This window comes from Artemia sp. Qi Xiang Cuo, chromosome 6 (assembly GCF_049724085.1).
Source record: "Artemia sp. Qi Xiang Cuo chromosome 6, ASM4972408v1, whole genome shotgun sequence".
NCBI lineage: Eukaryota > Metazoa > Arthropoda > Branchiopoda > Anostraca > Artemiidae > Artemia > Artemia sp. Qi Xiang Cuo.
Window position 1 is genome coordinate 498,825 of NC_142799.1, and position 16,761 is coordinate 515,585.

At 36.8% G+C, this 16,761-nt stretch overlaps 1 protein-coding gene across 2 annotated transcripts in view; it reads left to right on the forward strand.

The window, feature by feature from the left end:
* Nucleotides 1-16,761, forward strand: part of aPKC (protein kinase C iota type) — a 104,971-nt gene that overhangs the window by 81,288 nt on the left and 6,922 nt on the right. For both annotated transcript variants that reach the window (XM_089090444.1, XM_089090445.1), the window contains exons 11-12: nucleotides 120-238; nucleotides 1,909-2,078. In XM_089090444.1, coding sequence (XP_088946570.1) covers nucleotides 120-238; nucleotides 1,909-2,078 — 289 coding nt within the window. The remainder of the gene's footprint in view (nucleotides 1-119; nucleotides 239-1,908; nucleotides 2,079-16,761) is intronic.

A 16,761-nucleotide genomic window follows, 5' to 3' on the forward strand; every position in this document is an offset into this window, starting at 1 on the left:
ATTATCCTTTGTCCCTTTGGGTCGTATAATTCAACATTTTTTTTTATTTGGGGCTTCAGATTATTTTCTTTTTTTGAACTTTTCATCATACGGTAATATTTTATTTTTTGCCTTCCCAGTGTCGATTGGTGGGCTTTGGGTGTCCTGCTCTTTGAGATGTTGGCTGGAAGAAGTCCGTTTGACATAGTTGGGGCGTCAGAAAATCCCGATCAAAATACCGAGGATTTCCTGTTTCAAGGTAACTATTCTTTCTATCTAGTCCATAAGAGATATGAATATGTGTGATTAATAATCAATAGCTTATGCGAATTAATAGATTACGTTTATTTGAATTAATAACTTAATAAATTGTTATTTAAGTTTTTTGAACTTTACTATTATGTAGAATAAATGAAGAATATAATGTAGAATGGAGAAGAAATGAAGATATAAAACTGGAAACCCAGTATTTCACGTTTGTAGTAAATAAGAACTGATGCAGCACAAAAAAGAAAAATAAACCCAGCAAAATACATAAAACAAACAATACAAAAAAGACAAAAAACTAAATTGTAAAAGCACCACTTGGGATTCAACTATTTTCATTAATTGAAAAAGTTCTTTTCAATGAGAGGTTTTAATATTAAAGACATGTTACTTTGTAAACATTAGCTAAGGGCAAATTGAGTGGAAGAATGGTTAGCGTTTACTTTAATCATTTTTTATTTAATTTAATGTTTTAATTTAATTATTCGTATTTTCACTTTTTCTTTATGTCTTTTATTATTTTTATGGTTATTTTAATACATATTCATTTTAATTGAAATTCCAACGTTAGCGAGGAAATGAATAATTTGTGCATTCCAAGAGGGGGCGATAGCAATTTTAGGAATCACTGCGCGAGTTGAGTAGAGTGTCACTATTTCTGATTCTGTATAGGAAATTGTTTAATTGGTTAGTTTTGTGAATTATATATAAAAAATAGTTAAAAAGGAAGTCATTTGTTGCTATTTATTATAGTAAGACTCATGGTGCCATCAGCTACTTAATGATATGCCGATAGTCATGGTAGTTAGTTAATCACCAGATATAGGATTGGTTTGTGTATTCAAGTCACATAGATTCTCGTTTGCTTTATGATATAAGGAAAGGCCAATGATGTCAAGTAATGCCACTTCATGGCTTGTGATGACCTTCAAAAGGGCTAGGGGTTGGTGCCTTGCGGCACTAGCCATGCTCGAGGTCTCTGACCAAAGTCACCAACTGCTGTTTAGCTTACAAAACCACCCATCTGGATACCTTGGATGAAGCTTGAAAAAGGCAGTCTTATCAACAGAAAAGCGAGAGAGTGGGACATATTGAGGGAAGGCTTAAAAAGCAGGATGTATTGCTAATTGAATGGATACGAGCAAGCCACAATTTTTTATTTTTTCGGTTTGAGGCATGTGTAGTGCAAATGCCGCCAAAGAGTATAGGAAATCAGTAGCTTTGTAAGAATGCAGACCTCCATATTTTTATCATAAGTGTCTTCCCGTTTATTGGTAAGACCTGACATTGTAAGGCACTAAACAAAACAATTCCAAGCGATACCCACGCGTCTTTTCATTATGAACGAGAAGGAGAGCGTCTTTTATTTATCCTATCAAGTCTTCTACAAAAATGTTCGGAACCTATTTCTTTATACATCCATGCCATCTTAAAGGACGAAGTACGAGTGGGCAGTTGTGCTATTTTCTTCTGGCTTCTCATTGGCTACCCAACTAGTAATCACATATTTATCGTCCGTGAGAAATCTATTTGTCTCGAGTTCCCCTCTGAAGGATTTAGTACTTGAAGGTTTTGGTTATAATGATAATTGGTGTCAGCTGCCAGGGGGCATATGCCCGTTAGATCCTCCCCTAGATATTATGTCGTTATTTGTTTTTATAGTTATTTTGGAGAAGACAATTCGCATTCCTCGTTCTCTGTCCGTAAAAGCGTCATCAATTTTGAAGGGATTTTTGAACAAAAACCCAGCTGATCGTCTTGGATGTAGGAAAGAATCCGGATTCGACGATATCATGCAGCATCCCTTCTATAAGTCGGTCGACTGGGTTATGGTATGTACTGCCTATTATGGCTTTTGTGGCCTTTAATAGTGTGACTAGTCGTCGGATTATTATGCAATAATTAAACTTTGTTGTTTAACTAAATATGTTGCTATCCTACAATAATTACCTTAGTATGCAAGATCTAAGAATATACAAGATCCAAGAATATACAAGATCTAAAAGTCAGAAGATTATCTGAGTATATTAGGGCCGTTTTTTAACTCATCACTGTGCTAAGATCTTACATCTTTTGTCAGAAAACGCTTAAAAGTGAAACCTTTGAACTAAGATCTTACATCTTTGGTCGATTTATGCACACGTCTATCACCATTCTGCTCTTATCAGCGGTCTGAGAACAATGATGAGTATATCATCAATGTTCTAAAAGTGAAAACAAGTTTTTGTTCTTTTTGACAGACTTAAATTAATTTTTCATGTAAATTTTTTATTTGTGGAATTTGTCAAGTTGGTAATTTCATAATACTGTTTGGTATATTCGTAAAACAAATTGACAATGGATAATTTGGCTAAAATCTTAATTTGTAACTTGTCGTATTTGTCAAAACGGTAATTTAGTAATGTTGTTTGGTAATTGGTCAAAAAATATTCACAAGGGATAACTTGGGTGACTTGTCAATTTTTGATATGCCAAATTAGTAAATGTATTTGGTAATTTGGCAAAAAAAAATTGACAACAGTTAATTTGGGTGAAAAATCAGTTTGTAAATTGTCAAATTTGTACAAGTTTGTATTTAAACCAGGCTCTAATAAAACAACATTTCATTTTATTTATTACATTTAATAAACAATGAAAAAATTTGTTTTCAGCTGAAATACGTTTTGTTTCGAAAATTTCCTCCTGAAGCAGGAAATTTTCCCGGGAGGAATGGGTGGATACGATTTCAAATGGGAGATGTTATATGGGGATTAAGAAGTTGGGGAAGTTAGTGAGTACTGGCATGTTACATAGGGACCATTTCTTGTATCTATTTATAATTTAATTTCAGTTTAAAAGGGGTGTCTGTGTCGGTAATATTCAAAGATTATCTTGGTAATATTCTTTGTTTATAACATTCATTTTTGTAATTATACTATTACAAAGTAATTATTATAATCCTACTATTGTTCATTTTACCCACCATTCTCTATTATTGAAATGATGTTAATCCCATTTCTTTTTTTTGAAAATGCTCATTTAGGCTAATGAAATATAAGAGAAAATAAAGTAATATCTATTGGTATAAAAATTTACTAACTGAATGTAAAAAAGGTACCCGAAAAGAAGTTTAATCAAAGGTAAAAAATATGGCTCGTGAGGGGATCGAACCCACGACCTTCGCGTTATTAGCACGACGCTCTAACCAACTGAGCTAACAAGCCGTTGTAAATATCAAGCTGATAAAAAGGTTTTCATTGTTATAAGCCCATTTTTTGGAAATATCTACGTAGATCACAAATTGAATGGATGTAAATATTTAGTGGCTGGTCCCTTCTGAAGCAAATATGTGAATACAAGGCCGTACCCAGAAGGGCTTTAGGGGTGGTAAGTTTTTACCAAATCCTATTATTAACTTATGAATAAAGTAAACATACCACTCGATTTTTTATGCCTTTTTTTTATGCACTTTCCAAATAGGCTATAATAAGCATTTTGTTGGAAATGAATTTTACCCCCACCCGTATTTATAAGTGGTGGATCCAGGGAAGGGGGCGCTCCCATCTAGCGTAGTCCAAAGTAGTGTAATTTACCTAATTAACTCAAATTTTCGGATCAACCTATTTTGCGCCCCCCCCTAAAAAATCCTGGATCCGCCCCTGCTATTTATACAAATTCAGGGTATATATTTGCACATTAGGGGGGTGGGGGTAAATTTTATTTATGATGTAAATGAGAGGTAAGATTAAACTTTCCCCCACCCCCTATATGCAAATATATACCCTGAATTGGTATATATAAGGGTGGGGGCTAAAATTCATTTCCGAAAAAAATGTTATTATATTCGTAAAGAGCATAAAAAAGGCATCGAGTGTCAATTCGTAAGTCAATAATATGATTTGGTAAAAATTTACCAGGGGGATTTGAACCCCTTCCGAATTTTTTTTTCGACTCGTTAAAATGTAACAAAAATGGATAAAAAAAATTTTATTATACATTTTTTTAGTTTTTTTTTGTGTAAACGCCACCCCCCCCCCCCCCGAAAAAAATCTTTGAGTAAAACCCCCTCCGAAAAAACATCTTGGGTACGGGCTTGTGTGAATAAGATAAAAGAAGGGTAAAATTCTACTTTAGCCACTTATGGCTATCTTGGATTTGGGTTAGGAAAATGAAACTTTCAGGGATGGGTCTACAGGCTAAAGTATGTCCTGGGAAGGTATTTTGGAATACCTACCTCCATTCCTTCTCGCTCTAATTGGTCCTGACCTTTGATGACCTTTAAAAATTTGTGTGGTATAAAAGTGAAACCTTGCGAAATAGATCTTCTGCTTAAAGGAAGTACAACATAATTGTTTTCATCTTCACAACTTAGCTCAATCCCAATTTATAAGGTTTTAAAGATAGTAGGAGAAAAATAAGTTTTGACCAGGAAAAGATTGGTACAGAAATGGTTTCTTCACCATCCGGACCGGAAAAAAAAATGCTTAACAACATATCAAAAATCTAAATCTCTAGCTCGATGCGAAATGTTTTTTTTTTTAATGTTTTTTTATTTATTTTCTCAAAAATCGGGAAAAAAAAATTAAAAACGTAAACTATAATGTTTTACACATCTTTTTAGATCAGCTTTTGGCTCTGAATTCATTTCTGATACTCATTTCGTTACCTGACCAAAAGAAAAATATTTATTAGCAAAAAAAAAAAAGGGGGAAAAAAAACTGTTTAGTTGTGAAAAAAAACTCTTACCAGCGTTTATCAAGGTCTTCTGCGGAAAAAGTTTGTCGGTATTGTAGTATATTTGGCTATGTAAACGAAAGGCTTAGAAAAAAAAAGACTAAACAACAATAAACAGGAATGACGAAACACCTCAGCGCCAAACACCTCAGCGCCAAGACAAGGTTCTAACTTAATGTGTTCAGAGAAAAGCTTTTATCTTATTTTTCAAATATATAGAAATTGCACATCATCAAAATGTAGGAACTAGATTTTTCATCATCACAGTTAACTGTTATTCTTCTTCACTAAGTTCTTCTTCTTGAAACTTCGAATTGTTGAACGAGCTTGCCTTACAGGTACGGCAGGCTATAGTACACTCAACTCCGTTTTTCTTACAGGTACAATTTTCAGTATCACAGCCGTCAATACGACACGAGCATTTGATAATTTTCAGCAGCTGAGACGGAGCGGCAGGGAGATCTGTTTTTATTGGCGCAAAAACTTCGTTATCCTGCAGTTTCCATCCCAGGCGTAAAGGGTCTACTGGGTTCCCGAGCCAGATTTGAACTTGGCAGTAGACACGTAGCGAGTGGTACTTCGCTGCTGCCTGAGTCGGTGGCAGTACTTGTGGATACACGAAAGTGGTGGCAGTGCTCACTTTTCTGTGAAAGATTAGCTTTCTGGCAGTGTCCAGGTTCGAAACATCAGGGCAACCGTACAGTATCAACAATGCTCGCTCTCCTGCTGCCACAAAATCGTAATGCGATGCGAGCTTATCGCCAAATATAGCAGCGCTGTCCCTGAAACTCTTGTTGGAAAGTAGCAGCTGAACGGCTTTGCCCTTTCCTATTCCGTAAAGGTGAGAGGTTGTGTCACAACCTAGCACGGCATGACAGAACGGTTGAGATTGCTGACATCTGTTCCTTGATTCTGCTTCATCTCAATAATATCCCACGCTGAACTATTACTACAAAAATTAGATTCTGGTTATAAATATAAACGAACGGAACGCGAATCAGATCGACTGATCAGAAGAACCAAGATGTCAGTATCATCGGCAACCACGATTATGTCTAAATGACTAGCAGCTTCTACCTTTTTCTATAATCGGAACGTCGCCGTCTGCTTCCGAGTGGAAAATTCAAAAATCAACGGCTTCGAAATGGTTGCCGAGCAGCTTCAGGAAACGTCCTTTGTTTGTCTTACATGAAAGAGACTCTTCTTTCGTCATGTAGAGGGTCATCTCTTCGCTGAAAAAGACTTGGCGGCCAACCATCCTTGCTCGACGTAAATGGGTAGCATCTTTGATTGCTGGACCACCTTCATATCCGTCAAGCACAACGATCGCACTAGGGTACCTTGCTTGTACGTAATGGACGTATGAAGCAAAGATGACCTTGAAGGTTGACCCTACCTTCCATGGAACTCGATCTAGAAGAGAACCATCATCCAAGACGATGTTACACGCAGAAGCAGGTCTTGAGGGTGACTGAGTCTCAATCCCGCAAGCCTGGAAGATTGCTTTTGCAATCTCTGGCTTATTTGCTTTTCTCATAAGGCCATCGCTTTCGAAAAGAGAAGGAGGAATCGTACAAAGTTTGTACTTGAAGTATTCTTCTCGGAGGTCAGTTCGTTGGGCTACTATTATAAACCGCTGGAAAAGGAGCGCCGGATCTATGTGCGCTACCACAGAGGACCCCGCCTTTTTGGCACTCTTTAGGGTCACTTGGTCTTTTTTCTTGAAGACTTGCTCCTTCAAGGTTTTTCCCGTCATCTTACATAGAATCAACTTTCCAGCCACATCGGCCTCGTCAAAATTAACATCTTGGGAAGAAGTTATGCCGTTGGCAATGTTTCTAAGCTGATTGTCACCTCTGAACGGAGAAAATTCTCCGAAGTATCCGACGAGCTTCTGGGTATCGTCGAAGTCATGCTCTTTTCTACTGGAACTCATGTCGCGGCGCTGCTCACTTGTCGAGTAACCAATTTTTGTCAAATTTTGCATCAAGAGGTTGATCTCCAGGCATGCTGGTCTTGACAGAACCCAAATGGCTCTCTGCTGTTCTGTCATCCTACCTCCAGTTGTAAGACCGCCCGATGTTTTCAGACTTCTCATATACTCCTGCTCGATGACAAGATCTGCCGAGAGCCCAGCCCAGCGTCGCTCTGATCTTCTAATGGTGTGACCTCCCTGTTCAAATGCTTCAAAGGCAGGTGAGTGACTAGTTTGAAGCTTAGCCATCTCTTGCTGGTATATCCAGACTGACTTGACATTGAGGCTATGTGCAGATACTACTAGAAGCAAAAGTATATCTCCTGCGGATTTCAGGTGCATATCCCACAGACCTAGTCTCTCGGCACGTATGAACTTAAGCAGTATCCCAACCATTTCAAGATACTGAAACCAGAGCTTCGCAGTTCGCTGAGTCAGCAGGTCTTGGCGTCTCTGCTTGAGAAAGTTTTCAAGTTGCTTGAGCTGGGGATCTTGACTGAAATCTTCGGGTGGGAGGTATCCATCCAGTACGTTAGCGAAGACAGTAGACATGTCTAGAGACGTCAACGTCGCTTGCTCTTCTTCGAGAAGACGAGCATATATGGCCGAGCTCACGAGAATGTGAGCTCGAACAGCTCTAGAAATCGCTTTTCCAGAAAGAATGTGTGGCACTGCACCAGTCGCGTATACCAATTTCAGAACCTCTTTCAGACCAGAACCTTGCATAAGGGGTCCTATGCCTCCGACGAAACTCATCATCAAATGAAAACCGCCTAACTTGAGAACAATACTACTCAGCTCATTCGTCGTGTTGGACTTGAGGATCTTCATAGACTTCCACTATAGCGGCTGGTCAAATGTGAGAACGGGTTTGAATCCGTAGATTCTGCCTTGTGAAGCTAAAAAGTCCAAGGTTGAGTAAAGGCAGGATTTGATGCTAGACAGGAGGTCAATCATGGGCAAAAACAAGACGCTTGCCTTGCTGCGAAGGTTTCCTGTTTCATGATGTATTTGGTTAGAGAAAACTGACTGCATGAATCCATTCCAGCTCGGTCTTGGGACATTCAGGAACCCGGTAGCTAAGCAGAGCTGATCGAGTGAGGCATACGGGTCGTTGACATTTTTGCCAGGGATCTTCTCATATTGCACCTTTGTGCAAATTGTCCAAAATACTTTCCATCTGAGGAGTTTTTTTGCAGATAGGTGGCTCTACAAGGCTCAGCAGACTGAAGCAACTTCCTAAAGAGTGTAAGATCAAGGCATGGTGCAACAGAAAGAGAATATCAGAAGGGACTTTCCAGCTGGTGGAAAATGTCGTCACCAATAAAGCTCGGTGGGAAAAGAAATGGATTCGGAACGCCGCTAGGCTATTTGTTCAGATGGGGAAAAATGAACCGAAAATTCGTGCTCCTCTTCGAAAAATACCCCGTGATCGTGTGTCGCTTGATTTTTTTTACTTCATACAAAAACAAAACATAAAAAAGAATTAAATGATTAAACGTGATGTTTCTGTCTAATAAAAGAGCCCAAAAACAATCATTTCTTAAAAGGGAAACAATCAATAAACTACTTTTTTTTTTCACGGTTCCTCATTCTCGGATTCTGGAAATATCTAAAAAATAGGCGCAAAAAACGTGAAAAAACGGGAATTTCGCAACGGGATGGAGGTTTAGATTTTTGATATGTTGTAGAGCTCTCTTTTCTGAACACAGTGGTGCAAAAATAATTTCTGTACCAATTTTTTCCTGGTTCGACCATTTTTTTCCGTATCTTTCCCCTACTAAGATATGCAAATACATTTCCTAAACTGGAAATAAATACATTGATATGGCTTAAAAATTCTACTCAAATAACACGAATTGCATTTTCAGAAGTAAAGCCAGAGAAAAAGAAACTGATAACTGAAAATTAAGGTAAAATGTTTTTTTGTCAAAATTTCAACAGGTATGCACCTGTCATGCAGCCAAATTTCAGGACCCTCTAGAGGGAGAAGGAGTAAGGGCAGGTGCTTCAAAATACCTGTTTCAAGGGCGCCGGCAGAAAATTTTACAGGGGGGGGGGGTAGTCGCCAAAATAGCAGTGGTGGTTGGATGACAGTTTAGGCGGTTAACCTAACTACGACTAACTACGAATTTACCCCGAAAAGGACGAATTTGCAATCAATTTAAAATCCTGTGAAGCTAATTGATTTAAAAATATCAATAACTATATTTTAGGCTTCCCAGTTGCAAAAGAAGTAATGTCACACGGAAGCAGTACTGGATTCAGCCAAGTTGATTCGCTTGATTTGTAATGAAATTAGGCTACGTTTGGTGATCTGTAATTGCGTATCAGCTATAATGAGGGGGGGGGTGAGACATTGTTTAGGTGGGGGTGAGACATTGTTTGGGTGGGGGTAGGGTAGATTCTTACAAAGGTACATTTTAATGGACAAACTGCGTACTCTTCATGAGGCTTTAGATAAACGTCGAAAGAGGAAGGGGGAGTAGGAATTAATTAGAATGTTTCTCTACACAGCTAATATTTTACATTCCCATATCTACCAGCACAGAGGTGGAAAAGGCAAGGCAGGTCATCATCAGCCCCGCCATGAAATTTCCTTGGGGTGGCAAATACTGCTAGGAACTTAGCTTTCAGCAATTTTAAATGGTAATATTTTTCTGTTTGTATAAATTATTTCAGTGTATTTATAAAATATATGTATTGTATTTATCGATAAGAAAATCCTACTGTAGAAGTAGTGATGGCTTCAGTTATGCAGAAGATCAAAAGTCTCACAGAACTTCCATCCATACAAACAAAAATACTCCTTTTCATCCAACCAAAATTCTTTAGTAGTAATATTAACAAGACTTTTCACCAAAATTACTATTCATCGCCGATTTTTCAAGTATGTTCAAATTTTATCCAAAATTAAAATTACAAATTTAAACGTAGGACGGTACTAATCAACGTATAATTATTGATTCACGCATTTTAAAAGCAATTGACCAGGAATTTAAGGGCCAGTACCTCAAATTATATCTTGATTAGGCCTGGGTATGATTTGGAAAATAATCAGAGATTAAATAAAAAAAGGAGTTTTTCAACTGAAAGCAAGGAAAAGATTTCAAACTTATTCGAACAATAGGTTTAAAAAAAAAACCCCTCTAATATAATCTATCTTCCGTACATCCCAAGAATCACCACAAAAATAAAAAAAATTTGCACAAAAAACAATCTGTATTTAGTTTTCACCAATTATTTTAAAATCACAAATTTCTTAAACTCCGGTTAAGATAAAACCCCAGTTACTCGCCAAAGAGGGGTTTATCAAATACCATGCGATTGTGGCAAATACTGCGTTGGCAGAACTCATCAGAATCTAGAAAAACGGATACACCAGCATAAATAAGACATAGACAAAGCGGTAATTGCTAATAGTTCCAATAACTCCTTTGATCCTGCTTTAGCTAACCATATATTTGATAATCCCAGCCACAAAATACTTTTTGAAAAATCTTCTATCATTAGTAGTGATTTGTGGATAAAACAGGTGGTCCGGGAATCAATCAAACTTAGGCTAAAAATGAATAAAAATATTTCCTTAAATAGGGACTTGGGAGTATACTCACTAAATTCTTTATACTCAAATTTAATTTAAAATGATCTAACAAAACGTTTTATTAAACGAATTGACAATAGTATTGAACCCGTTACAAAAAGGCCTTTAAGACTAGCTGCTAAAAAATCAAGATTAGCTCTGAAAACTTGCAGTTAATAATTTCATTTTATTTCGTTTTAATGAACTCATCCTCTCTCGTCATTTTATTTATCAGTCCTGGTTGAACTTCGTTGAAGTAAGGATACTAGGGCTATTTTAAAGGTTTTTAAAAGCGGTTTTTTAACTTCGTATTTTAATGTAAGTTTGTTTTTATATATATATATTTTCTTTTATTTAATGTTGTGCTGAAGACGGCCCTTGGACATTGGGCCGAAATATTCACTAGTATAAATTACACTGTCTTGGAAAAAAAAAAATTTCCCTATTGTTTTTAAGTTGTATTTGTTTGATTCGAACAGATTATTCTTTGTATGAAGGGGGTTGTCTTCTCCTTAGCTCCTTCCTCTTTACTGTGAAGTTTGACTTTTTTTCCAAGTTTTTAAAGAAAATTTGCAATTGGATTTTTTTTTTCAAAGCACTAAAAGCTTTTTGTTAATGAGTAAGTTGTCGAGAAGGGGGCAGTCTCCCTTATATACAGAGTAATTTATATTTGTTTTAAGTTTTAAACTTGCTCCTTACTTTAGTTGAAATACCTTTTCTTTTTGTTTAATTACATTTCGTGAAACTGTAAAGTTTTATGAATGCAATAATTTAGGTAACGCAGAAAAAACGATCAATATTTCAATGATCTCTGTTTGGATCTTGATGGGTAATCAAACAGTTCGTGTTTTTTTTTTCTCAGGGGTGATCGTATAGACCCAGTGGGCCTAAAACGTTGGGATAGGGCCCATTCTAACAGAAATGAAAAGTTCTAATGTCCTTTTTAATTGACCAAAAAAATTGGAGGTCAACTAGGCTCCCTCCCATGCCACTTTTTTTCCAAAATTATGAGATATCTTTTTGTTCAGTATGGTTGAAAGGCCCAATAACTATGTCTTTGGAGATAAAATGACCCTTTACAGCCCCCGGAGAAAGGTTATAAATTTCGCCCATTGTTTTATTTCTTATTGGGGAGTATGCACACATTTTTCGGGTGGGAAGGGGAGGACGAATTTTCTGTTGGGAGAACTTTAAATGGAGAGAATAGTTTCCAGGGGGTGAAATTTTCAGAGGAAATTTTACACTGGGTGAATTTTCCAGAAATCATTTACGAAATTTCTTTATATGTCATTTTGTCTTTACCGATTCAATTTTACGCATGGAGATGTTTAGGGTAATTGTCCGGGGTAAATTTTCGCCAGGATTGAATTGTGTGGAGGATATTTTTATGGGGAGGACGATTTATCCGTGGAGGTGGAGCCAGGTATCCTGTCTTTATTTAAAAAACGATCAGAAAAAAAAAGTTTTTTTCAATTGAAAGTAAGGAGCAACATTAATACTTAAAACGAACAGAAATTATTAAGTATATGAGGGTTTACCCCATCCTTAACATCTCTTATTGGATTTGTGGGCACCGCTGGCACCACTTATTGGATTTGTGGGTACCGCTGGCACCACTTATTGGAGGTTTATTATGCGGGGTAATCACTTTTAAAGGCAAAAATAGCGCAAAGAGTTACTATGCCACTTATTGGAGGGGGACAATCCCTCTTTGGCCCAAAATTAGTTGGATTTCCGCGATTACTCCAACGGACACGTCTCAGAAATGTCTATTTCACCTGTTGAGTGATATATGGTTCTATCTGATGGTGTTTTTCTTAGGGTATTTCCAGCGGGAGTCGCATATAATTGTGTGTCCGAATCCGATTTTTGTTTTACCGCGGTAGATCTTGTCTGCATTCTTCGTTTGTCCGCCATTATTTTAAGGTTTATCTAACGTGTTTCGTTCAAATGAAAATCCTTTTATCAATGTTTCTTTTTATTCTTTTGTGAAAAATTTTCTTTTAATTTGTCGATTATCTGTGGGGGGCTCAGCCTCCCTTATCTCTCAAGTTAATTATTCGCGTGATTTATTGATTATTAAATTTTATTACCTATCATTACCCGACTAGGCACAGCTCAGATGAAAATTTTCTCCTTACGATTTTTATATATAGGCTCTGTAACTACAATAGGCTACTTTTGTAGGCTAAATGACCCTGTCTCTTCGACCGCGCGGACTTCTGTTAATTATCAGATTTACTGATAGGACCTTAACTCGCTGCCACCACTTATTGGACTTGTGGGAACCGCTGGCACCACTTATTGGATTTGTGGGCACCGCTGGCACCACTTATTGGAGGTTTATTGTGCGGGGTCACCACTTTTAAAGGCAAAAATGGGACATAAGATTGCTATGTCCTCTTTAGAAGGGGGTCAGTCCCTCTTGGACCCCAACTTAGTGAGGCATGCATGACGGCTTCAACGGTTACCTTATGATCAAGTTATCAGGTGATCTCTGTCCACATCCAATGTGATTGTTAACTGATGAGATTTTCTAGTTAATTCTTTCGTTTCGGCATGAGCTGAAAAGTAAAATAGGTACAAAGGGAAAATTCGTACTATATTCAAAGTCAAACGTATAAAATGAACTGAACTGAAACAGGACAGATTCTCCAAGCCCGCTAACCGCAGCACGCGCTGGGGGTTACTAGGGGTGGTAAATGAATCTTTCCAGACAATCCCAGGACTACTAATATACTGGCCAATCTCCCTAACTGCGCACTTTTTTCCTCGTGGTCTATTAAACACGTACGCAGTTAAGAGGACCCAAAATGGCGTCAAAAAAAATAATAGGAAAATTAACATTTATTACTTAAGGAAGGAAAATAATTAGGGGCCGAAAGAAATGAATCTGGGAGGGACATTTATCTGAAAAACTGGGACCAAGGGTTCCAACATCTCTCTTTTTACACTAAGTTTAAATTTTTTTCCAATTCTCTAAAAACGACTCCTGAAACACAAGGGTCGTTTAATAAGAAAAATAAATAACTTTTTTTAAAGTACCAAAAAACTGTAGCGTGATGAGTGAGGTGTTGAGAAGGGGGGCAACCTCCGTCATATACGTAATAATTTCTGTTCGTTTTAAGTTTTAATGCTGCTCCTTACTTTCAGTTGAAAAAAATTTGTTTTTTTTTCTTTATTTAATGAAGCTTAGAGACAAATAATTTTATAAAGGCAATGGAAAAGTTTTGTCAATTAAAGTAAAGTATATAAAAATAAAAAAAGTAAGTAATGACAGAAAATACACAAAACAATAGCCTACTTCCAAAAACTAAGGTATAAACTCCCAGCATATAGTTCTGTTGAGCTATGTCGAAGCGTTGGACGGATATTTTTTTTAAATAATATCCACAGTTCTGAACTTGGTTATCAAACACCAAAATATTTAATGCCTTTAGACTCAGTGTTTATATAAGAAACGCATTATCAAAGTAGTTTTTTCAAAGTAAAACATTAAAACTAAGATTAAGGAAATCAAATACAAATTTTTAATTCAATATTTTTTAATATAATTTTGAATACCTTTCGGTATTAGGCCAGTATATTTGACACCTTTATACTTCATAACTGAAAAAATTCAATCTTTTTCAAAGTGACAACTAGATAAATACAATTCCTCCTGGGGAAAAAATTGATAATGAAACACAAAAAAACGTATCAGTTCAGGGGGAAATACAGAAATTCCCAGTATTCCGTCCAGGGGAAACATTTCTGATTATAGTGGCTTCATATATCAGCTCATGGGTACTCTTGCAATGCAAGCAAAAGTTGACGCCATATTCTTACCGAAATTGTCCATTATTAAGTGGTTTTCATTGTGTTTTCTATAATTGTACGAACCTTCTTTTGTTCTAATAACTGCACTAATTACCAATAAGCAAATACATATTTAGGATCCCCATAAAAAGCTAATTCTTTGACTGAATATTGTCAATAGTTAGGCTCTTATAATTTCGTTATTGACAAGGATCGTTATATACTTACCTTTCATTACTATGAAGAATTTGATTTTTTTTTTGCTCCGACCAGATCATATAGAATTCCCTGAAAATTCCACCACCGGAAACATGGCCATCTCATTTTCAATCACTACAGAAAGATGCAGAAAAAACGAACAACACACTAGAGGAAAGGATAAATCAAGCAGATTGCGAACAAGGACCTTTCCCTCTTAGAGAAACAGATTACGCCCTCTTTGAACCCATTACCCCAGAAGAAATCAATGATTCACTGCAAAAAATGAGAGGGGGCTCAGCACCTGGGCCAGACGGAATCCCAGTTAAGATATTTAAATCGATAAGGAATATCATCATCCCCGTGTTAACATCATTCTTTAACCTAGTAATATCTACGACACATTGGCCACTAGCTTGGAAGACCTCACTCGTATTTCCCCTATTTAAAAAAGGTAGCCCGGCCGTTCATGCAAACTATAGACCTATAAGTCTTTTAAACAGTGGGGGGAAAATTTTGGAAAAAATTTTGGACAAACGGCTTGGAAAATGGATGGAGGCGAATAGTATTCTAAATGAAGAACAAAGTGGATTCAGACCGGGATATTCGACAGTGGATCAAGTATTCATTTTAAATGCAATGATACAAAAATATTCTAAAGGAAATAGAAAATTATACGCTGCGCTTATAGACCTACAGAAAGCGTTTGATAACGTAGATAGAATTTTGTTGTTTGAAGCTTTGAGTGAAATTGGATTACCACATCAGTTTATGAATATAATAGCTTCGATGTATTCATGGACTAAAAGTTTTGTTAAAATTCCACAACAGGCTGTCTCTTCCTCTTTTCCTGTAAGTAAGGGAGTTTTACAGGGAAGTACTTTATCTCCAAAATTATTTTGTATATTTATTAATGATATAGTGCAATTTTTCCAACGCCAATGGGCACCAACACTTCGTCTTGGAAATTTGAATCTTTCAATGTTGCTTTTCGCAGATGACATAATTTTACTGGCTGATTCTGAGAAAATCTACAGTCTCTACTGAATATCCTAGCAGAATATCTGCAGAAAAAGAAACTGAAGGCTAATGTATCGAAAAGCCAAATATTGATATTTAACAAAAAGCAACCAGAGCTGCCCCCCAAGTTTTATTTGGGAAGTCAAATTTTAAAAATAGAAGAGAAAGCAACATATTTGGGCTTTACAGCAACTCAAAATGGTAAATGGACACAACATATATCAGCAACTACGACAAAAGGGAAAAATGCACTTTTCGGTATTTACAGAAGCAACGTTACAACAGGAATAAGCGATCTCAGCCTTCATAAGCATATATTTCTTGCAAATTTCCAAGACCCATACTGCATTACGGGGCAGAAATTTGGGGCTACCAGACTGCCCAAGGATTAGAAACTCTACAACTACAATGCTACAGGCATGCATATGGGCTGCATAAAACAACTCACTCTCTAGTATTGAAAGGTGACCTAGGCATCTACAGTTTAAAAATACGAATAAAGATACAGATGATCAAGTTTTGGCTCAAAATCCTGAATTTACCCAAGGAAAGACTTATTTTTGCTGCTTATAAAGATCTTCTCACCCAAAAAAGTAAAACCACTTGGACAGCACAGATCAGAAAAATTCTACAGGAAACAGGCTTTTCAAACGCGTGGAATGGAGGACAGGGACCACTGGACCAAGAAAACTTCATAAAAGAATTCCAAGCAAGATTGCACGACCAGGAAATTCAACTTTGGTGGACAGCTTTAGATAAGTCGACTAGTCTTACTTTATATAGAGATATAAAGCGGATTTATGGACAGGAGACATATTTGAACCTGAGATTACCTAGTAAGTATATGAAAACGTGGATTCAGCTTCGAGCCAATTGTCTACCAATACAAGGAAAAGAAGTTTGGAAAAATAGAGAAGGTCCGGAAACGCAGCGTACTTGTCTAAAATGTGGTGAGATTGGTTTTGGGGTGGGTCATTTCCTCCTGCGATGCCGGCGGCTTTCTCATATAAGGGGAGAAATTTTGAAAGAGGGTAATGATTGGCTACTTCGGAGGATTTTAAGTTCAGATTCACCACAAACAGTAGTAAGTGTGGTAAATTTTGCATTGAAAGGTATGAATGTTGATTAAAAGGATAGTAATTTTAGTATGTCTTCATTTTATTTATCCTTTTTCTTTTCTTTTTGTTTTGTATATGGCTGTAAAAAAGCTTTAATAATACATTATTAT